Below are 26,376 nucleotides of genomic sequence, written 5' to 3' on the forward strand. Positions count from 1 at the left end.
ATGGACTGTTACATTTACAACCCTTTCTAGTTTCTTGCGGTCTTGGTCAGAGCAGGAGCCATACCAAACTGTGATACATTCAGAAAGAATGCTTTCTATAGTGCATTTTAAAAACTGGTGAGAGTCATAGTGGACATGCTGAAGTTTATTAGCCTTCTGAGAAAGTAAAGGTTTTAAGTGGGTTTTCTTAACCAAAGCATCAGCAGGGAGGGACCAGAACACCTAGAATTGGAAACTCTTGACTATTTCCACTTCATTCCCGTTAATGTGGATTGGGGCGCGTCCTCCACTACGCTTTCTGAATTTGACAACCATCTCCTTTGTTTTACTGCCATTGAGGGAGAGATTATTGTCACCGCACCATTTCACCAGATTCTCTTTCCTGTACTCCGTCTCATCATTGTTTGAGATCTGACCCATTATATTGTGTAAAGTTTCTTTAGTGAAGCAATGAGGTTCTCCTCCAGTAGCAGTGTGAGCATTGTGTGTGGCCTTCCTTGGTTGGGTATATGAAGTGGAACATTCTGTCAGTGCTGTCTTCTGATCAAATGCATCACATAAAAAGATGCCAGAATAAGTAGATGTAACACAGTTGCATTGCCATGAACATCTAAGAATATTAGATTTGTTGTTATAATGCGAAGTTAGGATTAAATTATTAGTGGTTCAAACAAAAAAATGTTGTTCCTGCTCAACTGAGGTCTTAGAACACATTCCTCCCACCCCGTGGGAGGGATCACTTTGAGTCCCTCCAATCAGAATTCTGCCACTCTATACCTATACCAGCTCTTATTGGCACTAATGATAACCTATGTTATCTAAGTAAAGGTAAACTAGCTCTCCTCATCCTTCTTGACATGCCTGCATCCTTTGACACAGTTGATCGTATCATCCACTTCCTCCAATGTGTAGGCTGAACTCGACTGGTTCCATTTTTGAAAATTGAATCATAGCGAGAGTATCATCATCAATTGTAGCTTTCCCATCTCTCACACCCCTGAGGAGTATCCTTGGAACCCTTTTAATTCTCACCTGAATGCTGCACCTCAGTGATATCAATTGAAAGTAGTTTTCACATGTTTGCTGCTGATAGCCCATTCTACCTCTCCACCACCTCTCACAACTCCCTCACTGATGCTCAGTTGTAAGGCTACTTGATTGATAGCAATATCAATAATAGTGAGCAGAAATGTCCAATGAAATATTGCAAAGATCAAAGTCATTACCTTCAGTTCCCAGCATTAACTGTGTTCTCCAGATACTGATTCCATCCCTCCCTGTGGCAACTGCCTGAAACTGAGCCAAACTGTTCACAAACTTAGTGTCGTCTGTTACCCTGGGGTGAACTCCCAGCCATCTATCTGCACCATCACTCAGAATGCCAATTTCCATCTCCACTTGATTGATTGACTCAGTGCCTGCCTCAGTTCATCTGCTGCTAAAACCCTTTCAGACTTTTATTACTTGATTATCATTGACTATTCCAATCTGACCTGATCAGAATCCCACATTTTACCCTCAGTGAACTTGTCAGTCCAAACTCAGCAGCTCCATGTCTTCATTCACATCAAATCCTGTTTATTTCGCTCCTGTGCTCCATTGATCTACATTGGCTCTGGTCTTGAATTTAAGGTTTGTTTTCAGATATTTCATGGCCTCATCCTTATCTCTAATTTCCTCATCCCATAACTGTACTCCTTATATTCATATGTAGTTAGCATTATTTAAGACACCCCTTACAACTTCTCTTTTGGCCATCTGTCTTAGTGTCACATTATGTAGTACATGGTGAAGTTTTGTTGTACAAGCAATTCCATGAAACCAGGACATTTTATGTTGATGGTATAATTACAAGTTGTTGTAAGGAACAATAGCAGCCATGAAACCATTCTAAACCTGGGACCGGCCATGAGAATTTGAATTTGAAGCAGTTTTTGAATTCAATAAAAATCAAAATGAAAGCTAATATAAACTGATTCTCTCATTGAATAGAGGCACTGGAGTAGTGGTATTGTCACTGGACTCGCAATCCTGAGACCGAGGATAGTGTTCTGCAGATCTGGTGTTGCAACCCATCATGGCAGACGGTGAAATTTGAATTCAATAAAAATTGGGAAGACTAACGGTGACCATGAAACCATTGTTGATTGTTGTAAAAACCCACCTGGTCCTTTTCTGGTCCGGCCTACAGCTGAGTCCAAATCCACAGCAATGTGGTTGACTCTTAAAATGCCCTCTGAATTGGCCTAGCAAGCCAATTTGAGGGCAATTAATGCTGCCCCAGCCAATGACACCCACTTCCCCTTAAAAAAATTGGTAGGCTCAGTTATTCAGAGAATTCCATCTTTTTGCTATCAGGGAAAACATTGGGATTTGGATTTGATGATGCATGCAAGCCCCAATGTGATAGAATTTCATTCCCTCTTTCCCTCTGATCTTTCTAACTCATTTCAAAATCAGTAATTTCTAAGTAAAATGTTGACAGTTAATATCAGAGTTACAATTGTCTGAGCTACCATGCCTGATTTCTATTAATTACAAATCACTATGAATCTATATTAATTCAACATCACAAAGAAATTTCAATTATTCTTTAATTAGCAACAAATCCACAATTACAAGACAATGTTTGAAAACATAGGGCAGTACAAATCTAAAATAATACTCCATGTGATACACCACTTTCTACAGAACTCTACATTTAAAGTAACATATTATTAGGCAGAGTACATCAAAAATTCATTAACCGGTTATCTTTTCGCTGTGAACATTGACTAGTGGCAAAGAACGAATGCAGAACCCTTTTCCCATATTTACAAATGGGTGGATCTTCAAGACCAACACTGTTCTTTTTCTGGTTTCCTTAGACTTCAGGTACATGGTTACCGTGTTAAAATGTCATTCCGACAGGTACTGAATAATAATTGGTGACGAAATGATGTTATGTCATCAGTAATTAGCAGAACAAGTTATTTTATAATCTGAGAATATAAACCTGGTACTGAAGGTTTTCACACTAGTTTACATACAATGCCCAATTCAGGAACAGCTTTTTGCGTGGCAGCAGAGTTTTCAAGATAGGATGTTCTACACCAAAACATGGAGTACCACTCCCAAACGCACTAACATGGGAAATTCCATGAATCGTTTATCCAGCTGACAATGAGAAATTGTCTTAGTCCTTTTCACTTAATTACCGAGTTAACCAACAAAATCTCAAGTCCACTGTCAGGCTCAATTACTGACTAGAGCCTTAAACTTCTCTTCCATTGAGTGGAGGAATTAATTCATAACAGCTAATTAAACCAAGTCTCACTGCAGGAGCAGTGGTTTACCAACTGTAGTTTAATAAGCTTGTGCTTATTCCACGATTTAGCAGTAATACAGAATTATGACATTAATTGCAAAAAGGTGACATATTTCACAGGCTTTATTAGTTATCCTGGGCTGCCAGTGAAAGGTATCTTTAGTATGCTTAATGAGGTGGAGTAATGATAACTGCAGAGGAAATAAAAAATTGAAACTTAATCCAGGGGCTCAGATCATATTGCAAAGCAGCAAAACCAAGCTTAAATTCACCTGAAGCTCAGGACTAAATTTCAACATTTAATTCACAGCTTTATTTCTGGTAAAAAGATGAAAGCAGTTATGTAAATAGAAGCAAGTTGACTGGATTCAGTGGCATGACGGCTGCTTTACTTATATTAGATGCCATTTTGGGGTGCAGTGTAAGCTCAAGTGATGTGCAGTAAGGTATTGTGATTATTTCAGTATCACAGGTTTATCCAGAAATAATGGGTGAAACACAACACACAGTAAAATAAAATAACATGCTAATTACAAACTTTTTTTAATTAGTTCCTTCATCTAAAATATTCATTAGATTACGGAGTTATCAACTAAATTACTTAAATTGAAGTACCTAATATATTTAGTCACTAATGTTAGCATGCATAGCCAAGCAAGTTATCAAATGCTTCCCTTTCTCTCCTTCAATTTACTGAAGATTCTGATTCAGGAAAGTTCCACAAGTGCCAACAGTTTTCTTGTCTTGTCCAAGACAGTGAATAATGGTGGATTATTCAAGTATAGAGGCCAGTTTCCATCTAAACACATCATGTGCAATTACTAGCAGGAATTGGTGGACTGTAAGCAGGAACTCAATACTTCACTTACCTAGTGCAGGGGCACTGAGACTACCTGTAACATATCAATGCTGCCCATGCTCAGATGGACACAGACTAGACATCAAATCTGACACTTTCTGTTCTGCACAGCTAAATATCACGTTAAACCATGAATTTACTAACTTAGGCACGTCTGAGTAATTTATTTTCATTTCTTCTATCACATACATTGGTTCTCAAGGGCTCAAATTTTGAACATTTTTATCGTGTGTCTTGAGCCTTTCAGGTTTGCACACCACTTCTCTATTTGGTAGTTATAATTGTGTGGCATCAGGCTACATTAATTATATACACTTAAGCAGAAATCATCACGGCACAATAAAATACAGCACGCTGCCATATCAACGTGTACTAACAACACTTTCTGTACACACGCTATTCTGCTCACTTCAAGTTCCTACAACTCCCTCCCTAACAGGACTGACACTGCCTGCACCATGTGAGTTGCAGTGGTTCAAGAAGGCAACTCAGCACTTTCTCGAGCTATTAGGAATCAGCATTAAAAACTGGCCTTGCCAGTAATGCTCACATCCCACAGGCTGTAATAATAATAATGATGAAAGTGAAGAGATACGGAGACAAATATGCCACAGTAATCCAAAGAAAAAATGTCATGGCAAATATATTCAAAATTTTAAGTTTGTGACTTGTGGATAGTTACTCATAATTGCTAACACAATATGATGTCCTTACATTACAAAACAATGTACCTATTACATGAAAGTGATCATACTACCCATAGAAAAATGAGGAAACTCGTATACTTAGTACGTTCACATTCAAGGAACTGCAGCAAATCAAGCAGACTGAGTGCACTATTTATCAAAATGCAAATTCTCCTACTCACTATGTATACCACTAAATTATTTTAATTGAAGTAGCTGGTTTAATACATCTCATTCACTAATATTAGCACTCATACCTAAGCAAATACTTCCCTTTCTTTCCTTTAATTCCCTGAAGATTGATGAGGGCGAGCTCCACAAGTGCTAACAGCTCTCTCATACCTTGTCCTCTCATTCTCCTCCAACCCAAAGTTTCGTAGCTTTAGCAAATTCTCAATTTAAACCATCAGAAACATGGGGTAAATTTTAAGGATTCATAACACAGCATGTCCTTGTATACCACCAACACATATCCAACATGCTCACAATTTTGGTCTTATAAAATCATTCGTTCTGCAATAATCTGATATGTCAAATGCATGCAAGATGCCATAAATGTGTGTCATTCTAACCAGAAATCAAAGACCATCATAAGGAACAGAACAGGTTGGTTTAATCAGGCTTTTGTACAACTATTTTAGTTAATAATTTCAACACTAGATAGACGGACAGGTTTGAGCCTATAACATTAAGTGACTTTTCTGTGATGTAGTTACGTGCAACAGAACACTATACTGGGATTAAATCCCACAAAATCTACTTGCACAAGTCTTTCTTCTTCTAAGCAAACCTTGTCTATCACTCAATTTTATGCTTCTATTGCAAACAGAAAATGCATGATCATTGGTGTCACCAAACCCATAACATGGGTGAATAGAGAGTTTAGCTGAGAAACTGATTTATAACTGAACCGTGGATACGGCAAAATTATACTTTGGCCTGAATCATGGAATGTGAAGAATTATTCTTTAAATCCAGAAATACTGACATTTTCTCAGCACTTAATTGTCTGTGAGGGACATGAGACAATATTACAACCATTGGTGATGCAAACAGAAAGCAATATTCCAGGTGGCTAAAACATTGAGTAATTTGCAAAATAGTGACTGGACATAATGCAAAAGATTTCACATGTCTGCAAATTGTGGTTGGTGAAACATGTAGACCTGCAGTAAAGCACATGGTGTATTTGTGTGCAAATTTGATGGAAGCAAATCCTACCAATTAATTACTAAGTTGGTCGTTATAGCTGAAGATACACCTTAAGTGACAAAATATGTTTTTAAAAAATTTCTCTACAGGAAATCCAATGCAATGGGCAGCGACCACTCATGAGAACCATGTATGGTAATAATGAATTCTTCCCAAACACCAACCAAAATACATCTTGGACAAGGGCTTGTTGGGGTCTGTATTGGTTAGTTTGGGGCAAGAACAATATCCTGCTTTAAATCTCACAGGATTAAAAAAGTGTTTGAGCATGGATGACAACTGCACTTAGACTGTGTCAAATTATGACCATGAAATGGATGGAACATTACGGTACCTTCAGTGTTAATTGCTGTTCCTCCACCCCCAAAGTACTTGAAGTATGCACACAAGTGGAAAATGTTAATGCGCTCTCCAATGTATTACAGGAGAGAATGTTACATAAGTGACAGAGAAAATAGTGAATTACTGCTATTAACTACAATAATAAATATAAGGCTTTTAAAATAGGCTTATTTGCTCTGTGTGGCTAAGATGCAGTCACACTCAGAACTACTTTAGTGCTAATGGACTGGAGACACCTTCTTGGATTGACCGTTTAATGGCTAAGCATTTAGTTAAACAATAAGACTTGCTTTTTAAAAATGTTCCTCTCCAGTATTCTTCCCTCTATTGCTGAAGAGGTGGCATCACATGGTGGTATGGTCCCATGGCCACACTTTGGCTCCACGTGTGGGACTGTCAGTTCATGTCTGCAGCCAATTCAATTATAGGGAACATCAGAGTTGAGCCCAATCTTAAGATTCACCAGCATTCACAATCTGGAGCAGAAACCATGGTCTACTTTTCCATCACTAGCCCAGGGGACAGTAAGCCAAACCGTGCACTTTAATCTTTCAACTCTTCTTTCTACACTGAGATCATCAGGGGTCAAAAATGGGATCATCTTGACTAACGTGGCCCAGTACCACAATACACAAAGTGTTTATCCACTGAACCATACAGGGCCTGCACTGAATATTTTATATAAAATATATTAATTTGCTTTAGTTTTCAGAGTTACACAACGTTTGAAATATATTAAACAATGTAGCTTTCTGGAATACACCAAATAATGCACTCAGAATGTTCCAAACCTTAAGTATTGCACAACCAGCTTTGCTTGGTAAATTATTTTGCATATTCCATCATTCCATGTTTGCTAGTAGATATCCTGCATTTCTGTGGTCTAAATATTTTGATAATTGTACATACATGTATCTTTACAGGAATTCCAATCTTCATGATCTATAAATACACAAGAATCTCCCAGATGTTATCTAGAGGGATGTTTAAAGATGTTGCACAAAAGAAGCTCTCTGTATATTCCCATCTCTTCTAATAGGAGGCAATGGTCTAATGAACAAATAGTGACTTATTTAAGGAATTATACATTTATATTTGGAGGCTACAAAAAGTGCATTATTTTATCTGAAATCGATCAACAAAGATCAGTTCACAATTCAGACCCTGTTCATTCCCCAGATGGATTAAACTTATCTTACAGTTCTGGTAGTTCCGCAGAACTTCCTGTAACTAAAACTGTCAGATTATCAAATCACCATTACATGCTCAATATCCCAAATTAAGGTACTCCTCTTACAAGTGTTACATTGCCACACAGAGCACTATAAAATAATTAGGCAGACGGGTGCAGAACTGACTGATGGATTGTCTCATCAGTCCAGGAGCACAATATCTACACAGAGGAAGTGTTTGGGCCATGCTGGAAGCCTTTACTGTAAAGGGCACTAGCACCATTTCCGTTAACTGAGCAGCTCATGCAAATGGTTGTCCTGGGAAGGGTAGAAGGGACTGTGAAGATGGGTGGTGTTGGAGCCACAGTCAACGTATTGGTAGGCATCGAAGGAAACTTGCTCAGAGTGCGACAAGTACCAAGCTGTCACCGTTGCTCTGGAAAAGATGGAAAAGAATAAGAAAGAAAACTCTCAGCTGTTTCCTGCTATTATTTTTATACATGTTTTAGGAAAGTTGAAGCTGCATTTACTTTGCTGATCCATTTCAGCTTCAGAGATGGCTGCAGCTCATCTTATATTTCAGAAAGATTTCTACACTTAACAGATCCATGTTTAAATTATTTGCTTGCACAAGTACTTTTGTTTTAAAGTGACTAGATGGTGGTAGCAGCTTCTCAAAGTGCAATGATACTTGGGGGCATGGAAAACATGAAGGATGTAATTGAAACCATTTCTGTTTCTGTACAGGGAGATATACTGAGGCTGTAACTTCCAACTCAGTCCCAAATTGGAAGAAACAGCACATTCTTAGGTACTTCTTTTTGGGTAAATGCATTTGAGGCCGAGGTCAAAGCCAATACAACATGACTGTGCCATCGGATTTGCATGATGTTGAGCAATGAACTTACATCACGCACACCTCGCTTACGCTTAATGAGAAAGATCCAACTGTGTTTCTGCCCAGTTTCGATCCGGGTACTGTGTGTGTGTGTGAGGTGAACGTGATAACCACTACGCTACATCAAGAGCTGACCTCTACAAAAGGTCAGATTGCTTGTGCAAAGTGGGCCGGATGCTAAAGGAACTGTAATCGCACATATGCACAGCAGTACTTTAAACCAATAATCCAGGATAAAAGCCTTTCCATTCAATTATCAAATTTACATGAAAGTCACTACAAAAACAAATTGTCTGGCTTTGGTCAGGGAGTCACTATTGCATGGAAACAACATGCCTGTGCAGAACAGAATATACCATCCTTCATGCTAGGAGGGAACACAAACACAAGTTTGTGAGTGAGACCATTCCATTTCTCCCTTTAGATATGGGCGCACAGAACGCATGCTCTGCAAAGGGAAGAAAATAGGGACAGAAAGAGAAAATGCTGAATAAACTCCACAGATTTAGCAACGTCTGTGGACAGAGAAAACAGTTAACTGTTCAAGTCCATTTGACTTTTTAAGACCTCTGATGTTGCCAGACTTGCTGGGTTTTTCCAGCATTTTCTGTTTATGTTTCAGATTCCAAAATCTGCAGTATTTTGCCTATATTTTAGTTAAAAAAAAAACTTCTGGTTAAAAGAAAGTGAATTACAGATTCATTTACTTGGATTAAATTCTGCATTCAGAAATGTACCATTTAAGGAAAAGGCCTAATCTTACAGTACTTACTGTATTGAGATCACAATATTGTGCACTTTGATTTCAGGCATTGTGCAGTAATGGCTTAAAGACAAAAAGAAAAACAATCATAGATTCTCTGATGTGTGTAACAAATTACTTATTAACATCTTAATTTGCATATTGTCATAATTCCATCAAGTAATTGATCTTTCCCCATAATTAGCATTCATTGATTTTAAATGATTATTTATACCATAAATGCAAATGGTGCTAAACATTGTGAAATGATCAGTGAACATCCCACTTTTGACCTTATGACGGAAAGTAGGTCATTGATGAAGAAGCTGAAGACGGTTGGCCTTAGGACATCACCACAAGAAATTCCTACAGTGATGTCCTGGGACTTAGGTGATTGACATCCAACAACCGCAATGATCTTCCTTTGTGCTAGATATGACTCCAATCAGTGCAGAGTTTTTCCCCTGATTTTCAATGACAGTTTTTTTTGCTAGGGCTCCTTAAGGTATACTCCGTCAAATACTGTCCTGGTGTCAAGGGCAGTCACTTTCATCTAACTTGTTGATTCAGCTCCCTTGACCATGCTTGGACAAAGACTGTAATGAGGTCAGGACTGAGGGGCCCTGGTGGAACCCAAACTGAACAGAGTGCAGATTATTGCTGAGTAAGTGTCCCTTGACAGTGCTGTTGATGACACTTTCTATCACTTTGCTGATGATTGAGAGGTATTTGGCCAAATTAGATTCATCCTTCTTTTTGTGGACAGGACATACCTGGGCAATTTTCCAAATTGCTGGTTAGAGGCCAGTATTGTAGCCGTACTGGAACAGCTTGGCTGGGGGCATGGTAAGTTCTGCAGCATAAGTCTCAAGTACCATTGCCAGAATGCGTCAAAGAGGCATAGCCTTTACAGTGACTTTAGCTTGATAGCACATGGAATAAATTGCAATAGCTAAAGACCAAATGATGCCGGATGCTAACATGGATAATTCACACATCACTTCTGCGTGAAGACAGATGCAAATGCATAAGCCTCATCTTCTGCACTGATATGCTAGGCGCCCCCATTATTGAGGATAGGGATATTTGTAGAGCTTCCTCCAGTTATTTGTTTAGTTGTCCACCACCATTCACAACGTAGCAGGACTGCAGACCCTTGATTTGATCCGTTGGCTGTGCAATGCTTAGCTCTGTTTGTCACCTTTTCTTCCACTGTTTGGTATACAGGTAGTCCTGTGTTGTAGCTTCACCAGCTTAACACTGCACTGTTCCTGGCATGACCTCCTGCACCTTTCATCAAACCAGGATTGATTCCTTGATGGTAATAGCAGAGTTGAGGAGATGTCTGGCCATGAGATTACAGATTGTCATTGAATACAACTGTGCTGCTACTGATGGACCACAGCATCTCACGAAAGCCCCCGAATTGCTAGATCTGTTCGAAATCTCACTCCTGTTCTAGTGCCACACAACACAATGGAGGGTATCCTCAGTATGAAGATGGGATTTTGTCTCCACAAGAGTGTGGGTGTTCACTCATACTGATACTGTCATGGAAGGATGCGTATGTGACCTGAATGGTGAGAATGAGTGCAAGTGGGTTTTGTCCCCTTGCTAGATGCTGCAGGCCCAATCTAGCAGTTACATCCTGTTAGACTAGGCCAGCTTGTCGGTAGTGGTGCTACTGAGTCATTCTTGGTGTTGGACATAACTCTTTCACCCAGAGATCATTCAGTGCCCATGCCACCATCAGTGCTTTTTCTAATTGGTGTAGATTGGAGTAGTGGTAATAAGCAGTTTCCTTACCCATGTTTGGCTTGATCCCATGACATTTAACAGGATCTGGAGACAATGTTAAGGACTCCCTCTTAATTGTATACCACTGTGCCACCACTTCTGGTGGGTCTGTCCTGTAGGTGGAACAGGACAAATCCAGGATGGTGGTGATGGTGTCTGGAATGTTGCCTGTAATGTATGATTTGGTGAGTATGATTATGTTGCTTGACTGATCTGTGGGGAAGCTCTCCCAGTTGTGGCACAAGTCCCCAGATGTTAGTAAGGAGGACACTACAGGGGTGACAGGGTTGAGCGTGCCATTGTCATTTCCAGTGCCGAGTTTGATCCATTCAGTTTCGCTCCTTTTAGACTTTGTAGCGTTATGATACAACAGAGTGGCTTGCTGGACCATTTTAGAAGGCATTGAAGAGTTGAGCATATTGCTGTGGGTCTGAAGTCATACGTAGCTCAGACTAGGTGAGGACAGCAGATTTCCTTCCCTAAAAAGACTTTAGTGAATCAGTTGGGTTTTTACAATTGATGATAGTTTCACGGTCACTATCACTGAAACTAGTTTTTCATTCCAGATTTTATTAATTGAATTTAAATTCCACCAGCTGCCGTGGAAAGATTTGAACCCATGCTTCCAGAGCATCTGCTGGGCTTCCAGATTACTAATCCAGTACCTCCTCCTAATTGTACAGAATTAAATGGAAACTGTTGCTGTTAAACTACTGCCATCTCATTGCTTTGGCCAGTCAATTACAAAACACATTTGTCATTATAATACTTACTACATGCCTGAATCTTCTAATGTAGCAGTCACCTCATAGAAAATCTGCAAAACAGAACAAGATATAATCGCATTACATAAAACACCAATGGGACATGAAATAATAAAACATAGATGGGAAAAGAAATGTGCGTAAATGATGTGGATAAAAATGATTAGTTACAGATATAAATCTCACCAAAATTGATGAAATTCAGTAGTGTTTGAACTGCAAAAAGATATTTAATGAAAATGAAATGCTGGATAACTTTGACAACAGCAGGAGAAGGAATCTTGTTGAATAATGACGTCTTCCCCATGTCTGTGTCACTAATTTATTAATGATAACTTATGCATACTGAATTAGTAGGATTCATTAATAACTAGTGATTCTCAATAATTTAAAAGGTTTATTTGTGTGTATCTGGGCTACATATTAGAAAAACAGAAAGTAAAACTTAAAATATATTTGTAACAAAGAATTTTCATTTCTTAAAAGCCTACTTAGGCCTAGGACCATAAAATATAGGAGTAGCATTAGGCCATACGGCCCATTGAGTGTGCTCCATCATTCAATCATGGCTGATATTTTTCTCATTCCCATTCGCCTGCCCTTTCCCTATAACCCCTAATCCCCTGATTAATCAAGAACCTATCTCTGTCTTAAAGATACTCAATGACCTGGCCTCCACAGCCTTTTGCAGCAAAGAGTTCCACAGATTCATCACTTTCTGGTTGAAGAAAGTCCTCATCTCTGTTTTAAAGGATCATCCCTTTAGCCTGAGGTTGTGCTCTCTGGTTCTAGTTTTTCTACAAGTGGAAACATCCTCTCCACATCCATTCTATTCAGGCCTTAATTTCAATAAGATCCCCCCTTCATCCTTCTAAACTCCAACGAGTAATGACCCAGAGTCCTCAACCATTCCACATACAACAAGCTCTTCATTCCAGGGATCAATCTTGTGAACCTCCTTTGGACGCTTTCCAAGGCCAGCATATCCTTCCTTAGATATGGGGCTCAAAACTACTCGCAATACTCCAAATGGAGGTCTGACCAGAGCCTTACACAGCCTCAGAAGTACATCCCTGCGCTTGTATTCTACTGTGACTGATGCTTGAGAGTCCAATATCCCCTCTCTAATTTTTTTTCCCCTAATCAGCCCTGTTATGGCTCCAATCTCTCTTCTGTATAGATGTATCAGGAGACTTTTGCTAGGATGGAAGACATTGTATCCTCAAATTGCCTTAAAAACAGCTGACATTTTTTGATTGAAAGGCAGTCATCATTTGTGAGAATTCTGTTAACACCAGTTTCCTGTTGCACTTCTTGTGCTATCAACAGACATGTAGTTGAAGTGAAAATCGTAAGTGTAGCAGTAACTCCCAGTCTTCCTTTACATTGTCAGTACTTAGTTTATATTTCAGACTTCCAGCATCCATAGTACTTTGCTTTTATTATTTACATCAGTGCTCAAAATTACCACATAGTATGGGTCTGAAGTTGAAAACTTTACTGTAAACACCACAATCTGATTCCCAAAGATTCCCAAAATCTGACCACATCTGCTTCAACAAGCTACAGAAGTAGAGCTTAATACAAGTGAGCAAAAACTAGGCCATAAGTAAGTATTGGTGATATTAGTGGATGCAAGTTTTAGATATGCTCATGTGCTGCTCTGGTGCAATAAACAATTTCAAAGGAGACTGGAGGGCCATTTGGAGTGTTCAAAACAGTAACAGTGACTAAATATCTCTGAATTTCCTAACACCCTGTCTCTCTGTAATCCTTGTGAAATTTGAAACCAGGTATTCGCAACAAGACTCAAAGTTATCAGCCCACTGTAGGCAAAGTTGAGAGACTGGCCAGTCCAGCAGAAAGAAACCCTCCGACCCTGTTGAAAACATGACTAACATCACTATTAGCAAAGCAATAAAGAGATCAATCCACCAACAGCATCCAAGGTAACAGTCAATATTCATTACCTGGCCGCCGCCCAAAGGCCTGAAAACTGTAGTGTTTTTGATGTTCACAGTTCCAAGGACTTCATTAAAAAACACAATCTGCACATTGAGATCTGTAATACTGATGCTGTAGAAGTTGTAGTTTGTCACATTTATTATATTCTGCAAAAGAGAAAACGAAGTGGCACATCAAGAGCCTACCATGAAACATGTAAAATACCACAGCACACTTTCCTCATAATCTCAGAATTCCTTTCTTTCTGTAATTTCTATTTCCACAACAGCCACCAATCTGACTCTTCAGTGAAATGGCAATTTTGTACCAATTAGTGCTGAGCTGTGGGCAGTTTTATGTTACACATTAGGATCTTCTGGGCTCAACCGAAATTGTCCAACCATTTCACAACCCATCATTACAACCAGGAAGCAGAAACTTGCATGCAATCCAATCTTAGGATAGAAATGGCCACATACTGCTCTCTAACTTTTCCACATGGAATAGGAAGGGAGTCTCTGTCAGTCTGTGATTTTTTTTCTGATGGGTTGTGGGCATCATTGGCAAGACCAATACTTGCTACCCATCCCTAAGCTGCCTTTTTGAACCCCTCTGGTGCAGGTACACTCACATTCTGGCTGGGAAGGGAATTCCAGAATTTTGATCTTGAAGGTGGTGGTGAGCTGCCTTCTTGAACCTAAGCAGTCATTGTAGGGGACACCGACGGTGCTGTTAGGAAGGGAAACCCACAATTTTGACTCAGTAACAGTGGAGGAATGGTGATATAGTTCCAAATTAGGATGGGGTATTGTTTGGAGAGGAACTTGCAGGTGATAGCGTTCCCATGTGGCTGCTGCACTTCTCTTTCTAAGCCATAGAGTTGCACGTTTGGAAGGTGCTGTCAAAGGAACCATGGTGAGTTGCTGTAGTGTATCTTGTCAACTGTACACACAGCTTCATCCGTGCATTGGTAGTAGAGGAAGTGAACACTTGAGGTGGATGGTGTGCCAATCACACAGGCTGTTTTGTTTTGAATGGTGTTGAGCTTCTTGATGTTGTTGAAGCTACACTCATCCAGACAAGCATATTCTACCACATCCTTGATTTGTACTTTGTTGATAGGCGAACAGGCTTTGGGAAGACTCAAAACGAGTTATTTGCTTCAGAATTTCCAACCTCTAGTCTGCTCTTGTACCCAGAGTTTACATATTTGGTCCAGTTCAGTTTTTAATCAATAGTAACAATTGCCAGGGTGTTGACAGTGTGAAATCAGTATGAAGCCTCACAACACCAGGTTAAAGTCCAACAGGTTTATTTGGAATCACAAGCTTTCGGAGCACTGCTCCTTTATCAGGTGAGTGGAGTCCACTTACCCGATGAAGGGGCAGTGCTCCAAAAGCTTGTGATTCAGAATAAAACTGTTGGACTTTAACCTAGTGTTGTGAGATTTCTTACTGCGCCCACCCCAGTCCAACGCTGGCATTTCCACATCAGTGTGAAACTGTGCATTTTCCACTTTTGATACCTAGGCCCCAAAATTTCAGGATCTCTAACCTAGAGATCATAGATCCTGTTCAAATTCCATTTGAATTTCCATTTGAATAAACTGGCAGGTGGACCTATTGTTCTGAGGGGATCTGATGAAATCACAGCGGTGCCTTGCATTTTGATGGGGGAGATTACATATCCTGGGAGGGCTGAAGATGCAAATTTTAAAATACTTCTTCCTCTGTCAGGGAAACATTGTGCTTTAGTTCAGAACATTATTAATACTAAGATTAATTATCTTCAACTCCTTGCATTTCTTACAGAGCCCCGCAATGGAACCCTTCACTCCTACTCTCCACAAGTATGACTTCCATTTATTTCAATTCTAACCTCAGCGTAGACCAATAATAACAGATATTGTTTAATTTCGCAATATAAGGTATAGATGTTGGGAGCCACGTTGCATAGGTCTTGCCCCTTTTGGTGCCAAACTATTCCTACACCACAGGAGGTTAAATTACATTTAAAAATGATGAACCTACTGTTATTTTGAGAATAACTCTATCTTCCAACTTGTCATCAGTGACGTAGGCTGACTTTATGCCAACATGTTCCACTTTAATGGAACGTGGGAAAAGGAAGAAGATCGCAAGTCCGCTAATCAGAAGGCTGATCACCACAGCGACTGCCACAGAAAGCTTCCTGAAAAGTAAATCATATCCCAACTTTGAAACCGCTTTCCTTCTTGTATAATGAAAGATTTCAGTTCTGGCTGTTGGTGAAACACTAAATTGTTGCAATAGTAAAATATTAATACTGACGTTCGTTGCGGCTGCAACCTCTGGTCACTGTAAGGAATCAGAGCAACCAGCTCATTCTCTTGGCCTGGAAATGTAAAAAAACAAGAATTTTAAAATATCATCACCCAGAGTATTCATGTGAAATTCTGGAACTTCTGTGGAGCGTGTGCTATCATGCTTATCTCTGAATTTTAAGATCATGGGTTCAAGCCCGACTTTAGAGATTTGAACAAGTAATCCAGGCTAACTCTCCAGCGAAGTGCTGAGAAACTGCTGCAAAGTCAGAGGTGCCATCTTTCAGATGTGATGTTAAACTGAGGCTCTTTAAATGGCTGTAAAAAATCCCACCATACTATTCTTGGCTAACATTTCCTCAACCAACACCACCCAGAACAGATTATCGGTCATTTATATCACTGCTGTGTGTGCGCAAACTGGCTACCACGTTTTCCTAATTTACAACAATGGTTAGATTTCAAAAATACTTCATTGGCGTGGAGTGCTTTGGGACATTTTAAGTTTTAAAGACATAATTTATTTTTCTTTTAGAATGTTTTATAAAGGCAGTGTTACATTGATTATGCATCAGATAGTTTTCAGCCTGTTCTTTTAAAACTACAAGATCTTATTGCTGTAAATAGGCCCATTCTGAAGTCAATTCAACAATGATTTCACTTAAAGCTATTGAAGAGCAATTTCTATCCTGTGGGAACGTTAACTGAAACTAGCAGGACTGAATCATGCCTGCCTATTATGTAGGTGCCTATTTCAAAGTGGGGAATGACTAATTTCTGTTTACCAAGTGTTAGATGATAAAGAACACATAGGTGATAAAAAAAATCAGTTTACTACAAATTATAATCTAAAATATTTGCAATTATAATAGTTATCCCATCATTGGGTTAGACTGTCATCAAATTGGCAGATTAGGTTTGCCCTGAAGACTCGTGAATTGCTTTCGAGTCAGGAATTCTGTGAAACAACCGGAGGACTTTTAAATTTAGTTTGACTGATGGTTTTGATTTCTTATAGAACCGTTATTTACATTGCTGTATTTTGCTTCAACTTCACAGAGAAAAGAGACATTAAGTTGAACTAAAATAGAAACAGAAAATGCTGGAAATACTCAGCAGGTCAGGCAACATCTGAGGGGACAGAAACAGAGTTAATTTTTCAGGTCAGAAAGCAATGAAAGGTCATCAAACATTAACTGTGTTTCTCTCTCCACAGACGCACCTGATCTGCTGAAAATCTTCAACATTTTCTGTTTTTATTTCAGGTTTCCATTATCCGCAGTAATTGGCTTATGTGATAAAGCTAAATTGGCAAGCTTTAGTTTTCCTTGTTTTCCTACTTGCTACAATTCTTGTGACAGGCTCAGTGAGCCCATTTAAAACATATCAAATACACAAAGTCCAAGTTACAAAACACAACTGCAAAGATTTTGAACCTTTATTCATTTTAAACAGATGTAATAAAATGAAGTAATGCAGCCTCTGTTTAATCTTACTCCTTAGTAACGTTGGATTGATAGTTTGGTCAATGCTGTCAATCAGTGCAGTCTTTTCATTCTTTGGAGAGATCAGGAAGGTATACTAGCACCACGTACTTAGTCCTCAATGCTAAGTACTCATTGCTTTCCCAAAGAACCACTGCCTACAAACTTTGTACAAATGGTCACATTTGTTCATAGGAAATGCTAAACTTCTCTATGGAAACTGACATTTGCTTGGATTTGAACAATAGGTATTTAGAGAGAGTCCAAGTCATAAAACAAGAAAACAAGGATCTCTCCAATAAATAACTAGCACTGGCAACACTGATTCAGACAACTTCTAAGGTAACATCAGTTAAGATCAGAAAGCATGCCTTTTACAACACACTTAACCTATGGAAAAGGATGTAGCACAGAAAAAATGCTGATTAAGTCTTGCTAATATTATTACTATGTTATAATATAAATATTATTACAGTAGTATTTTATAATACACTGGCCCCGGTCTTCCTTGGGTTGTCAGAAGGACAATCAACAATGTTTGCACTAATACAGAAAGCGTTTGGATTGCTATTGCTTATGTTATTTATTTGTACATTAACACTGCAATAAAGTTACTGTGAAAATCCCCTAATCACCACACTCCTGCACCTGTTCAGGATCACTGAGGGACAATTTAACATGGCCAATGCACCTAACCAGCACAGGTCCCCGGCGCTATGAGAGTGTAGTGCTAACCACTGTGCTACCCAATTGGTTGGTTATGCCGACAACAAAATTTCCTTCTCCTTCAACTGTTGCTGGCAAGGTGTTTCTATTTGGGAAAAGAAAGATCAAGCACATTTTGCCAGTTGCACCAAACATCGTACTAATGTTGGTAAGAAAATTACCTACCTCTTGGTATTCTTCCTGTCCCTTGACAGGTGGGACATGTGATGCTCTCTCTTCCCACAAACTCTACATATGGAACATGCGAATTGGCCTCTCCATTACCGTCATGTACTTCATTTGTGTTCTCGGGAACAATTCCATTAGTCTCGGGCACAATATGTGTGGTATCCTCTTTCTTGCTTTGTCTTGGGAAATTAGGTAATTGAGAAAATGATTTACCCATGGTTTCTTATATTTGTCCTGAAATCAAAAATATAGAATCATACCCTTATGGTGATAAGTACTGAAAATGTTTAAAAATACATTTCAAAGCATAAACATTAAGAACCCATATCACAAAGTGGGTGATTTGTTTTGTTACACTGGAACTAACATACTGGGCTAGCTTTGTGCTTTGAAGTACAACTTTTGTTCTGTGTAAATATCTTGACTAAAGTAGAACATGAGGCTGGAAGTACAAAGACAGAAGATTTTGGGATTGAGTGACTTTTTCGCATTTTTGAACTTGGGCGCAGTCCCAACAAGTTATTTCGCCATTGACCAGGCCAACATTAACTTGCCGTTCAGAATCTGAAGATGTAAAAAAAGAAATCATCACAGCTCCATCTTGTGTCATTTTGAAGTTACAACTGCTCCCATTTAAGGACAGCACTTGCTGGTAGTACTCAAATTCTTAAATTCAGTAAACTTTCCAAATACTGTGATTCTCATCCTTATGTTAGTGAACCAATTATTACATATAAATACAGAAAAGTGGGTAAGTTCTCCCTGGTGCTTTGGTCAATATTTATGCCTTAACTAACACCACCAGAAACAGAAAATCTGGTAATTCTCACATTGCTAATTGTAGGACCTCGCCGTGTACAAATTGTTTACGTTTGTTTAATTAGAGTCACAAATAGGCTTACATTAATACTGCAGTGTATTTAGAAAGAGGCAAACTGTCACACTGATCATAGTAAGAAGTCTCACAACACCAGGTTAAGGTCCAACAGGTTTATTTGGTAGCACAAGTCACAAGCTTTCAGAGCACTGCCCCTTCATCCGGTGAGTGGGAGTTATGTTCACAAACAAGGCATATAGACACAAACTCAATTTACAAGATAATGGTTGGAATGCGATCAAGTCTTAAAGGTACAGACAATGTGAGTGGAGTGAGGGTTAAGCAAGGTTAAAGAAATGTGTATTGTCTTCAGCCAGAGCAGTTAGTGAAATTTTGCAAGCCTAGGCAAATCGTGGGGGGTTACAGATAGTATGACATGAACCCAAGATCCGGTTGAGGCCATCCTCGTGTGCGGAACCAAGATAGCCAAGTTCCGTATATATGAGGATAGCAGCAACTGGGATCTTGGGTTCTTCTCACACTATCTGTAACCCCCACAACTTGCCTGGGCTTGAAAAATCTCACTAACTGTCCTGGCTGGAGACAATACACATCTCTTTAACCTGTGCTTAACCTTCTCTCACTCACATTGTCTGTACCTTTAAGACTTGATTACCTGTAAAGACTCACATTCCAACTATTATCTTGTAAATTGAGTTTGTGTCCTTATATGCCCTGTTTGTGAACACAACTCCCACTCACCTGATGAAGGGCACTGCTCCAAATGCTTTTGGCTTGTGCTATCAAATAAATCTGTTGGACTTTAACCTGGTACTGTGAGACTTCTTACTGTGCTTACTCCAGTCCAATGCCGGCATCTCCACCTCACACTGATCATAGCCAGAAGTTCCCATTTGAACAAATTAGCTGTACAAAACTGGAAGTTTCAACTTTGATCTCCAATCTGACTTGAATTATCTGATCCCAGAGTTATAATAGTAATTAAAAGGGTGAGGAAATTAAAATGGTTCCTATGATTGTGTACACACACAGCCAAACCCGCGGGCACGCGCACACACACACACAGCTGACTGGACCTGGCTAAAATCCTGGGTGGAGTACTGGTTTGTCAATTCCAATTGTAAAGCTTACATAAGAAGAATTATCACTAGCCAAGGTACTGACAGAACTGCCAGAACCTTTTAAGGTTTAAGGGGGAAAAGGCAAAAAGTTAAAAAAGATGAAACGCAAAGAAAACAGAAAGTAAATAGAAAGGATGAAAATATCAGTAGCCTGAAAAGCAGTGGCTTCAAAATGTGCAAGGATCATCTGTGTGGGACCCCCTCCAAATATATAAATGTTAGGAAGTGAGGTCAGGTGAACTGAGACACGTGTTTAGCAGCAAGGTTGTGCAAGTAGCAGGCAACTTACAGGAAAATCACAAGATGGCACTTTTGCTCAACATCCATTGTTTTCCACTTAGTCACAGAATCTCTACAGTGCAGAAGGAGGCCATTTGGCCCATTGAGCCTGCACCGACAACAATCCCACCCAAGCCCTATTCCCACAACCTCATATTTACCCTACTATTCCCCCTGACATCTCCCTAACACTATGGAGCAATTTACCATGATCAATCAACCTAGCCCACACATTTTTGGATTGTGGGAGAAACCGGGGCACCGGAGGAAACCCACACAGACACAGGGGAGAATGTACAAACTTCACACAGTCACCCAAGCCAGGAATCGAACCTAGGTCCCTGCCACTGTGAGGCAGCAGTGTTAACCACTGTGCCACCCCTATTGATATCCATCAATGGAAAACCCGCAGTTTGCCAGCAAGCCACCGGTAAGCACTGCTGTTAAGATGAAAAATTTCATAAGGCAATAATTTTTATAAAGCAACAGAATCAACAAACACAGAAAATGATAGTCAAATATCTGATGGCATTGTGTAGTCTTTTTCACCCATTGGCAGATCTCACGGGGTATGGGACTTGACTCTGAACTAAAGATTTTTTATTTGATTTATTCTTGTCACTTGTATTAGTATACAGTGAAAATTATTGTTTCTTGCATGCTATACAAAGCATACTGTTTATAGAGAAGGAGAGAGTGCAGAATGTAGTGTTACAGTCCTAGCTAGGGTGTACGGAAGGATCAACTTAGTGAGGTAGGTCCATTCAAAAATCTAATGGCTGCAGGAAAGAAACTGTTGAGTTGGTTGGTACATGACCTCAGACTTCTGTATCTAATTAGGGAATTAAAAGGTTAGGGAACAACCTCTTAAGGATTACTAATTTCCAAGTTGTTTGCACTGCAAATTACAAATATTCATTAAGGATACATGATTATCAATAATCCCAAAACCTCGAGTACTTCCAGTGCAATCACATATTAATCATTACCTATCTGGATCCATAAAAGTTTGAGATATGTGAAAGTAGGTGAAAAGGAAATTAGTGAAAGCTTCTGGAAATAATGGACGTTAACAGTAAAATCTAATGATATAATTACAGCTTTCAAGACAGAGCAAAGAAAAGTAGAAAATCTAACAAAATTGTAAATGTATTAAGAAAATGCCATAAAAATAAAAAATCAAAATGGGTAAGATCTGTCTTCAAGTGAAATATTGTTTAAAGTACTAAACCTGGGAGAAAAGATCTTGTTTTCAACTTCCTTTTTGTTGGAACTTATGCGGGAGATCCTGAGCTAATCCTATAACAAATATGCACATATCCAATTAGGAACCAAAGTTCACCACGTCAGCCAATCCTCAGAATAGATTATTTACCTGTCCCTTGCTGTTGGGAATAACGTACATTAAAAGGTGGGGGTGGTCATACATAAAAGCAGAAAAATTATCCTTGTAAATAAAAAACAAATTTAAAAAATCAATGGTTCAGGTGCCATTATCGACTGGCTTCTGTGACCATGAGGGCAATCAATAAATGTCATTCAGCCAAATTTCTGATCACTGACACTGATGGAAACTAAAGCTATAACCAGCAACGTTGAAGGTTTGGTGTACTGGAGCAGCAACATGCAATTCCATAATCTGGTATTTCATAGAATTAATTTTCCACTGTGTTCCTGATCTCAGCAAAGCAAAGCAAAGGCTAGATGATGTGTAAGGAGGCATCCATGCCACCGGACCCAGAAGTATATGTGCTTCCTGTACCTAGTTTCCAAAAAGTCTGGCACAGCTTTCTGCAAGACTCTGATATAAATGTATGCATGGATGTGTACAAGAATCCCACTGTCATGGCTGTCATGTATAGACACTTTGGTTTGTCAATTATGCTCATCTGAAAATTACTCTGGATCTAATTATATTTCATTAAATTTCTCCATAAGAATAATATTTCTTCAGTGAACATTGTATTAATTAAACATTTTAATTCTCCGACTGCACCTTTTAATTTTTCATGTCACTAAATTTAAAATCTGAGAAAAATGATTTTCCACATATTTAAAATGAATACTGCTGGAATGAAATGAGAAGATTGTTTCGAATTCTGATGCTGAAATGCAATGAGGTACCTGTCCAGCTACTTCTCCACTGTCTGCACTTACCATTCCAAAGGTGACCCAGCTTTTTGCTGCCTGCAGGAGATATCACTGCAGTCCACGTGTGTACATACACATCTTTAATCCTTCAATACCTTCCTGAGGTTCAAGATGAACGCATTTGTGTTGCAGAATATCAGTGAAAAGGCTGGATACTGAGTTGTAATGCAAACATTCAAAAAAAAATGTGGTCACCTTTGTAAGGAGGAAGGGAGGAAAAAGTGCACGTCAAAGTTATGCCTATCGTGAGCTTTCTAACCAGCAGCCAGTTAAAACAGCAGAGCCTGAGATCATGGTGGTGTGCAGGAGGAAAACTTATAAGCAAAGGCTGGTACTTCTCCTAAATCCACATCTTTCCTTCTCCTCCCTCAAATTTCTTGTAGCTCTTTCCCTTTTTTGGTCTTTATTTTCTATTTAGTTTCACATTCCTTCCATCAAGTCAACTTTTTAAGCCCAAATGATTTTTCAGTTCAAACCAGCTTCTTTCTGCAAGTTTGTCTCAGGCAACAAACTTATAATGCCTCGTTGTGCTTGCCTTATTGATCACCAAGCGATTGGTTTATTTTGATTTGCTTTGTTTTATTATTCACATATATTATCATACAGTGAAAAGTATTGTTTCTTGCATGCTATACAGACAAAATATACCGTTCATAGAGAAGGAAATGAGACAATGCAGGATGTTTTGTAACAGTCATAGCTAGGGTGTAGAGAAAGTTTCAAAAGTCTGACAGCAGCAGGGAAGAAGCTGTTCTTGAGTTGGTTGGTACGTGACCTCAGACTGCTCTATCTTTTTCACAAAGGGAGAAGATGGAAGAGAGGGTGCATGAGGTCCTTAATTATGCTTTGTCAAGGCAGCGGGAAGTGTAGACAGAGTCAGTGGATGGGAAGCTGGTTTGCATAATGGATTGGGCTACATACACCACCTTTTGTAGTTTCTTGCAGTCTTGGGCAGAGCAGGAGCCATATCAAGCTGTGATATAACCAGAAAGAATGCTTTCCATGGTGCATCTGTAAAAGTTGGTGAGAGTCATAGCTGACACGCCAAATTTCCTTAGTCTTCTGAGAAAGTAGAATTTTAAAAAAGAGCTCTTGAAGTATGGACTTGTTGCTTAGTAAAAGCAAAAGGTAAATACACTGAAGGCTGTGACTCCACAATTTAAGAAGTGTCACTACACCAGGTTAAAGTTCAATAGGTTTATTTGGTAGCAAAAGCCACTAGCTTTCAGAGCATTGCTCCTTTGTCAGTTAAGTGGGAGTTCTGTTCACCTCACTCCACAATCTGTCATTCTCTAAAGCATCAAAGTAGTGTAGTTAAGTGAAGGAGCTAACTGCGGAAGACAGTTGCCAGCTTAATGATCTAACAGACAGATATAAAATTGCATTCATTGTGGTGCAACCTGAAATAGGCCCTGATTTTGTTGCAGTTTATGATTCTGCCTACATGATTGGACAGTTTTACACTGAAAGGACACTAACCAATTTCTCATTATATACATGTTGCAGCTTAAAACTTACACGGTTGCAAGAAATTAATGCAAAAAAATTCCCAAATGTATATTTTTGCTCCAAGTTATGCTCACCTTTCTTTTGGATAGTTGGTCATTCAGAATATCTGTGATTGTATCTCCTCTTCTCCAAGCGTATCTTTGTACAAAAGGAATCTAAAAAAAAAGGAACAATCACAGCATGGGAGGCTATTTTGAACTAGCAATCAGGAAGCAGGAGGTGGTAGCGTGTTTACCAGTCTATAAGGTAACCCTGTAAATGTGAACACTGTAATTTCAATCCACAAACCACAAGTTAAATTTCTTGCCGGATGTGTAAGTCTATGATTGGTTGATTTTATCCAAAAATAGAAGGTAAAAATAACAATATAGGAGAGGGATCATTATTCTTTCAATAATTTACTAAATCCCCTGCTCTTTCTGTACAGCCCTGCAATTTTCTCCCCTTCAAGTATTTATCCAACTCCCTTTCAAAAGTTACTAATGAATCCACTTCCACCATCCTTTCAGGTGATGCATTCCAGATACTAATAATCCATTAGGTAAGTGAGCCATCTTACTTACAAACACATCTCTCATGTGTGGTACAATGTTGATCTGTAATGATCCTGTTGTGTCACCGTCACACTGATATACTTTAAGTCTGCAATTAACACAACGTCAAGCAGCAAGCTGTCTCAGAGGGTATGCACACGTTGCTATCACAACCGATTTTCCCATGGTACTAGACTGTTTTCCTTCCTGATTGTCACTCCCTCTACCAGAGTTTCACCTGATTTCATATTTATACGGGACCAAAGATTTTAATTTACACTGAGGTGGTTAAAGTTAAAGTTTATTTGTCACAAGTAGGCTTACATTAACATTACAGTGAAGTTACTGTGAAAATCCCTAGTCACCACACTCTGACACCTGTTCAGCTACACAAGGGAGAATTTAGCAGGGCCAATGCACGTATCCAACACATCTTTTGGACTGTAGGAAGAAGCCGGAACACCCAAAGGAAACCCATGCAGGGGTCAACATGCACGCTCCATACAGACAGTGACCCAAGTTGGGAATTGAACCTGGGTTATTGGCACTGAGAAGCAGCAGTGCTAACCACTGTGCTACCATGTCACGGTGGTAGAAGTTGGGGAGAAATGCCTTTGCCTTTCCTGAGCTATGTTTAAATGACTTTGTTGCAGTCTCAAATCCATGTCAGGAGATAATTGTGACTCCATGTAAAGGAAACACTCATTTGGAGTCCATCTCAACACGGTTGTACCTATAATGTTTATACGATTTGATGATTTAATAGTACAGTCTGTGATTAATGACCCAAAGTGATCCAGTTGGTGGTTATGTGTTCACGCTTTGCTTATATGTTTAATTAGAATCATAGAACACTACAGTGCACAAAGAGGCCCTTCGGCCCATTGAGTCTGCACTGAACACAATCCCACCCAGGCCCTACCCCCAAATCGCTCCATATTATACCCACTAATCCCTTTAACCTACGCATCCCTGGACACTAAGGGGCAATTTCTTAGCATGGCCAATCATCCTAACCCGCATACCTTTGGACTGTGGGAGGAAACCGGAGTACCCAGAGGAAACCCACGCAGACACGGGGAGAATGTGCAAATTCCACACAGACAGTGACCCGAGCCGGGAATCGAACCCAGCACTCCGGAGCTGTGAAGCAGCAGTGCTAACCACTGTGTTACCATGCTGCCCTTATTTTCAGTTCTTACACATTTCAGAGGGGCAATTCAAAGCAAGACAACCGTTAATGCAATTAATACTCCCTAGGGCAGAACAGAAAATTAAATGGCACAGATAACAGAATGCATTATGCTACTTTTAGTATAAAAATAAACTATGGGTTTATATGCCTTGCCTCAGATCTGAAGTGCAAATTTTCTGCATATTTGCTCTGCTGTAAAACTCTGTGTCTCTCCCTATATTTCCCAAGATTCAAAATAGGGAGATTTCCAATGCAGTTGCTTCTGAGACTCACTCATATCCTTGTTACCTCAAGTCTTGACCATTCAAGTAACCTCCTTGTTCATATCCACCCCACTATAAGCTCAA

The 26,376-nt window shown here is 39.3% G+C and overlaps 1 protein-coding gene across 3 annotated transcripts in view; it reads right to left on the reverse strand.

Moving 5' to 3' along the window:
* Positions 1-2,576: 2,576 nt before the first annotated feature.
* tmem106a (transmembrane protein 106A) overlaps positions 2,577-26,376 on the reverse strand; it is a 29,773-nt gene continuing 5,973 nt past the window's right edge. For 2 of the 3 annotated variants that reach the window (XM_080213478.1, XM_080213477.1), the window contains exons 2-9: positions 24,376-24,456; positions 18,401-18,637; positions 16,033-16,096; positions 15,754-15,913; positions 13,750-13,890; positions 11,789-11,832; positions 9,249-9,302; positions 2,577-8,014 (exon numbers count right to left, since the gene is read on the reverse strand). In XM_080213478.1, the coding sequence (XP_080069604.1) occupies positions 7,867-8,014; positions 9,249-9,302; positions 11,789-11,832; positions 13,750-13,890; positions 15,754-15,913; positions 16,033-16,096; positions 18,401-18,620 (831 nt within the window). In that variant the 5' untranslated portion in view covers positions 18,621-18,637; positions 24,376-24,456 and the 3' untranslated portion in view covers positions 2,577-7,866. Of the gene's footprint in view, positions 8,015-9,248; positions 9,303-11,788; positions 11,833-13,749; positions 13,891-15,753; positions 15,914-16,032; positions 16,097-18,400; positions 18,638-21,872; positions 21,934-24,375; positions 24,457-26,376 lie in introns of those variants that run through there. The other variant, XM_080213479.1, reaches the window with a different exon arrangement.

This window comes from Carcharhinus amblyrhynchos, chromosome 27 (genome assembly GCF_965287045.1).
Source record: "Carcharhinus amblyrhynchos chromosome 27, sCarAmb.v2.hapA, whole genome shotgun sequence".
Taxonomy (NCBI): Eukaryota; Metazoa; Chordata; class Chondrichthyes; order Carcharhiniformes; family Carcharhinidae; genus Carcharhinus; species Carcharhinus amblyrhynchos.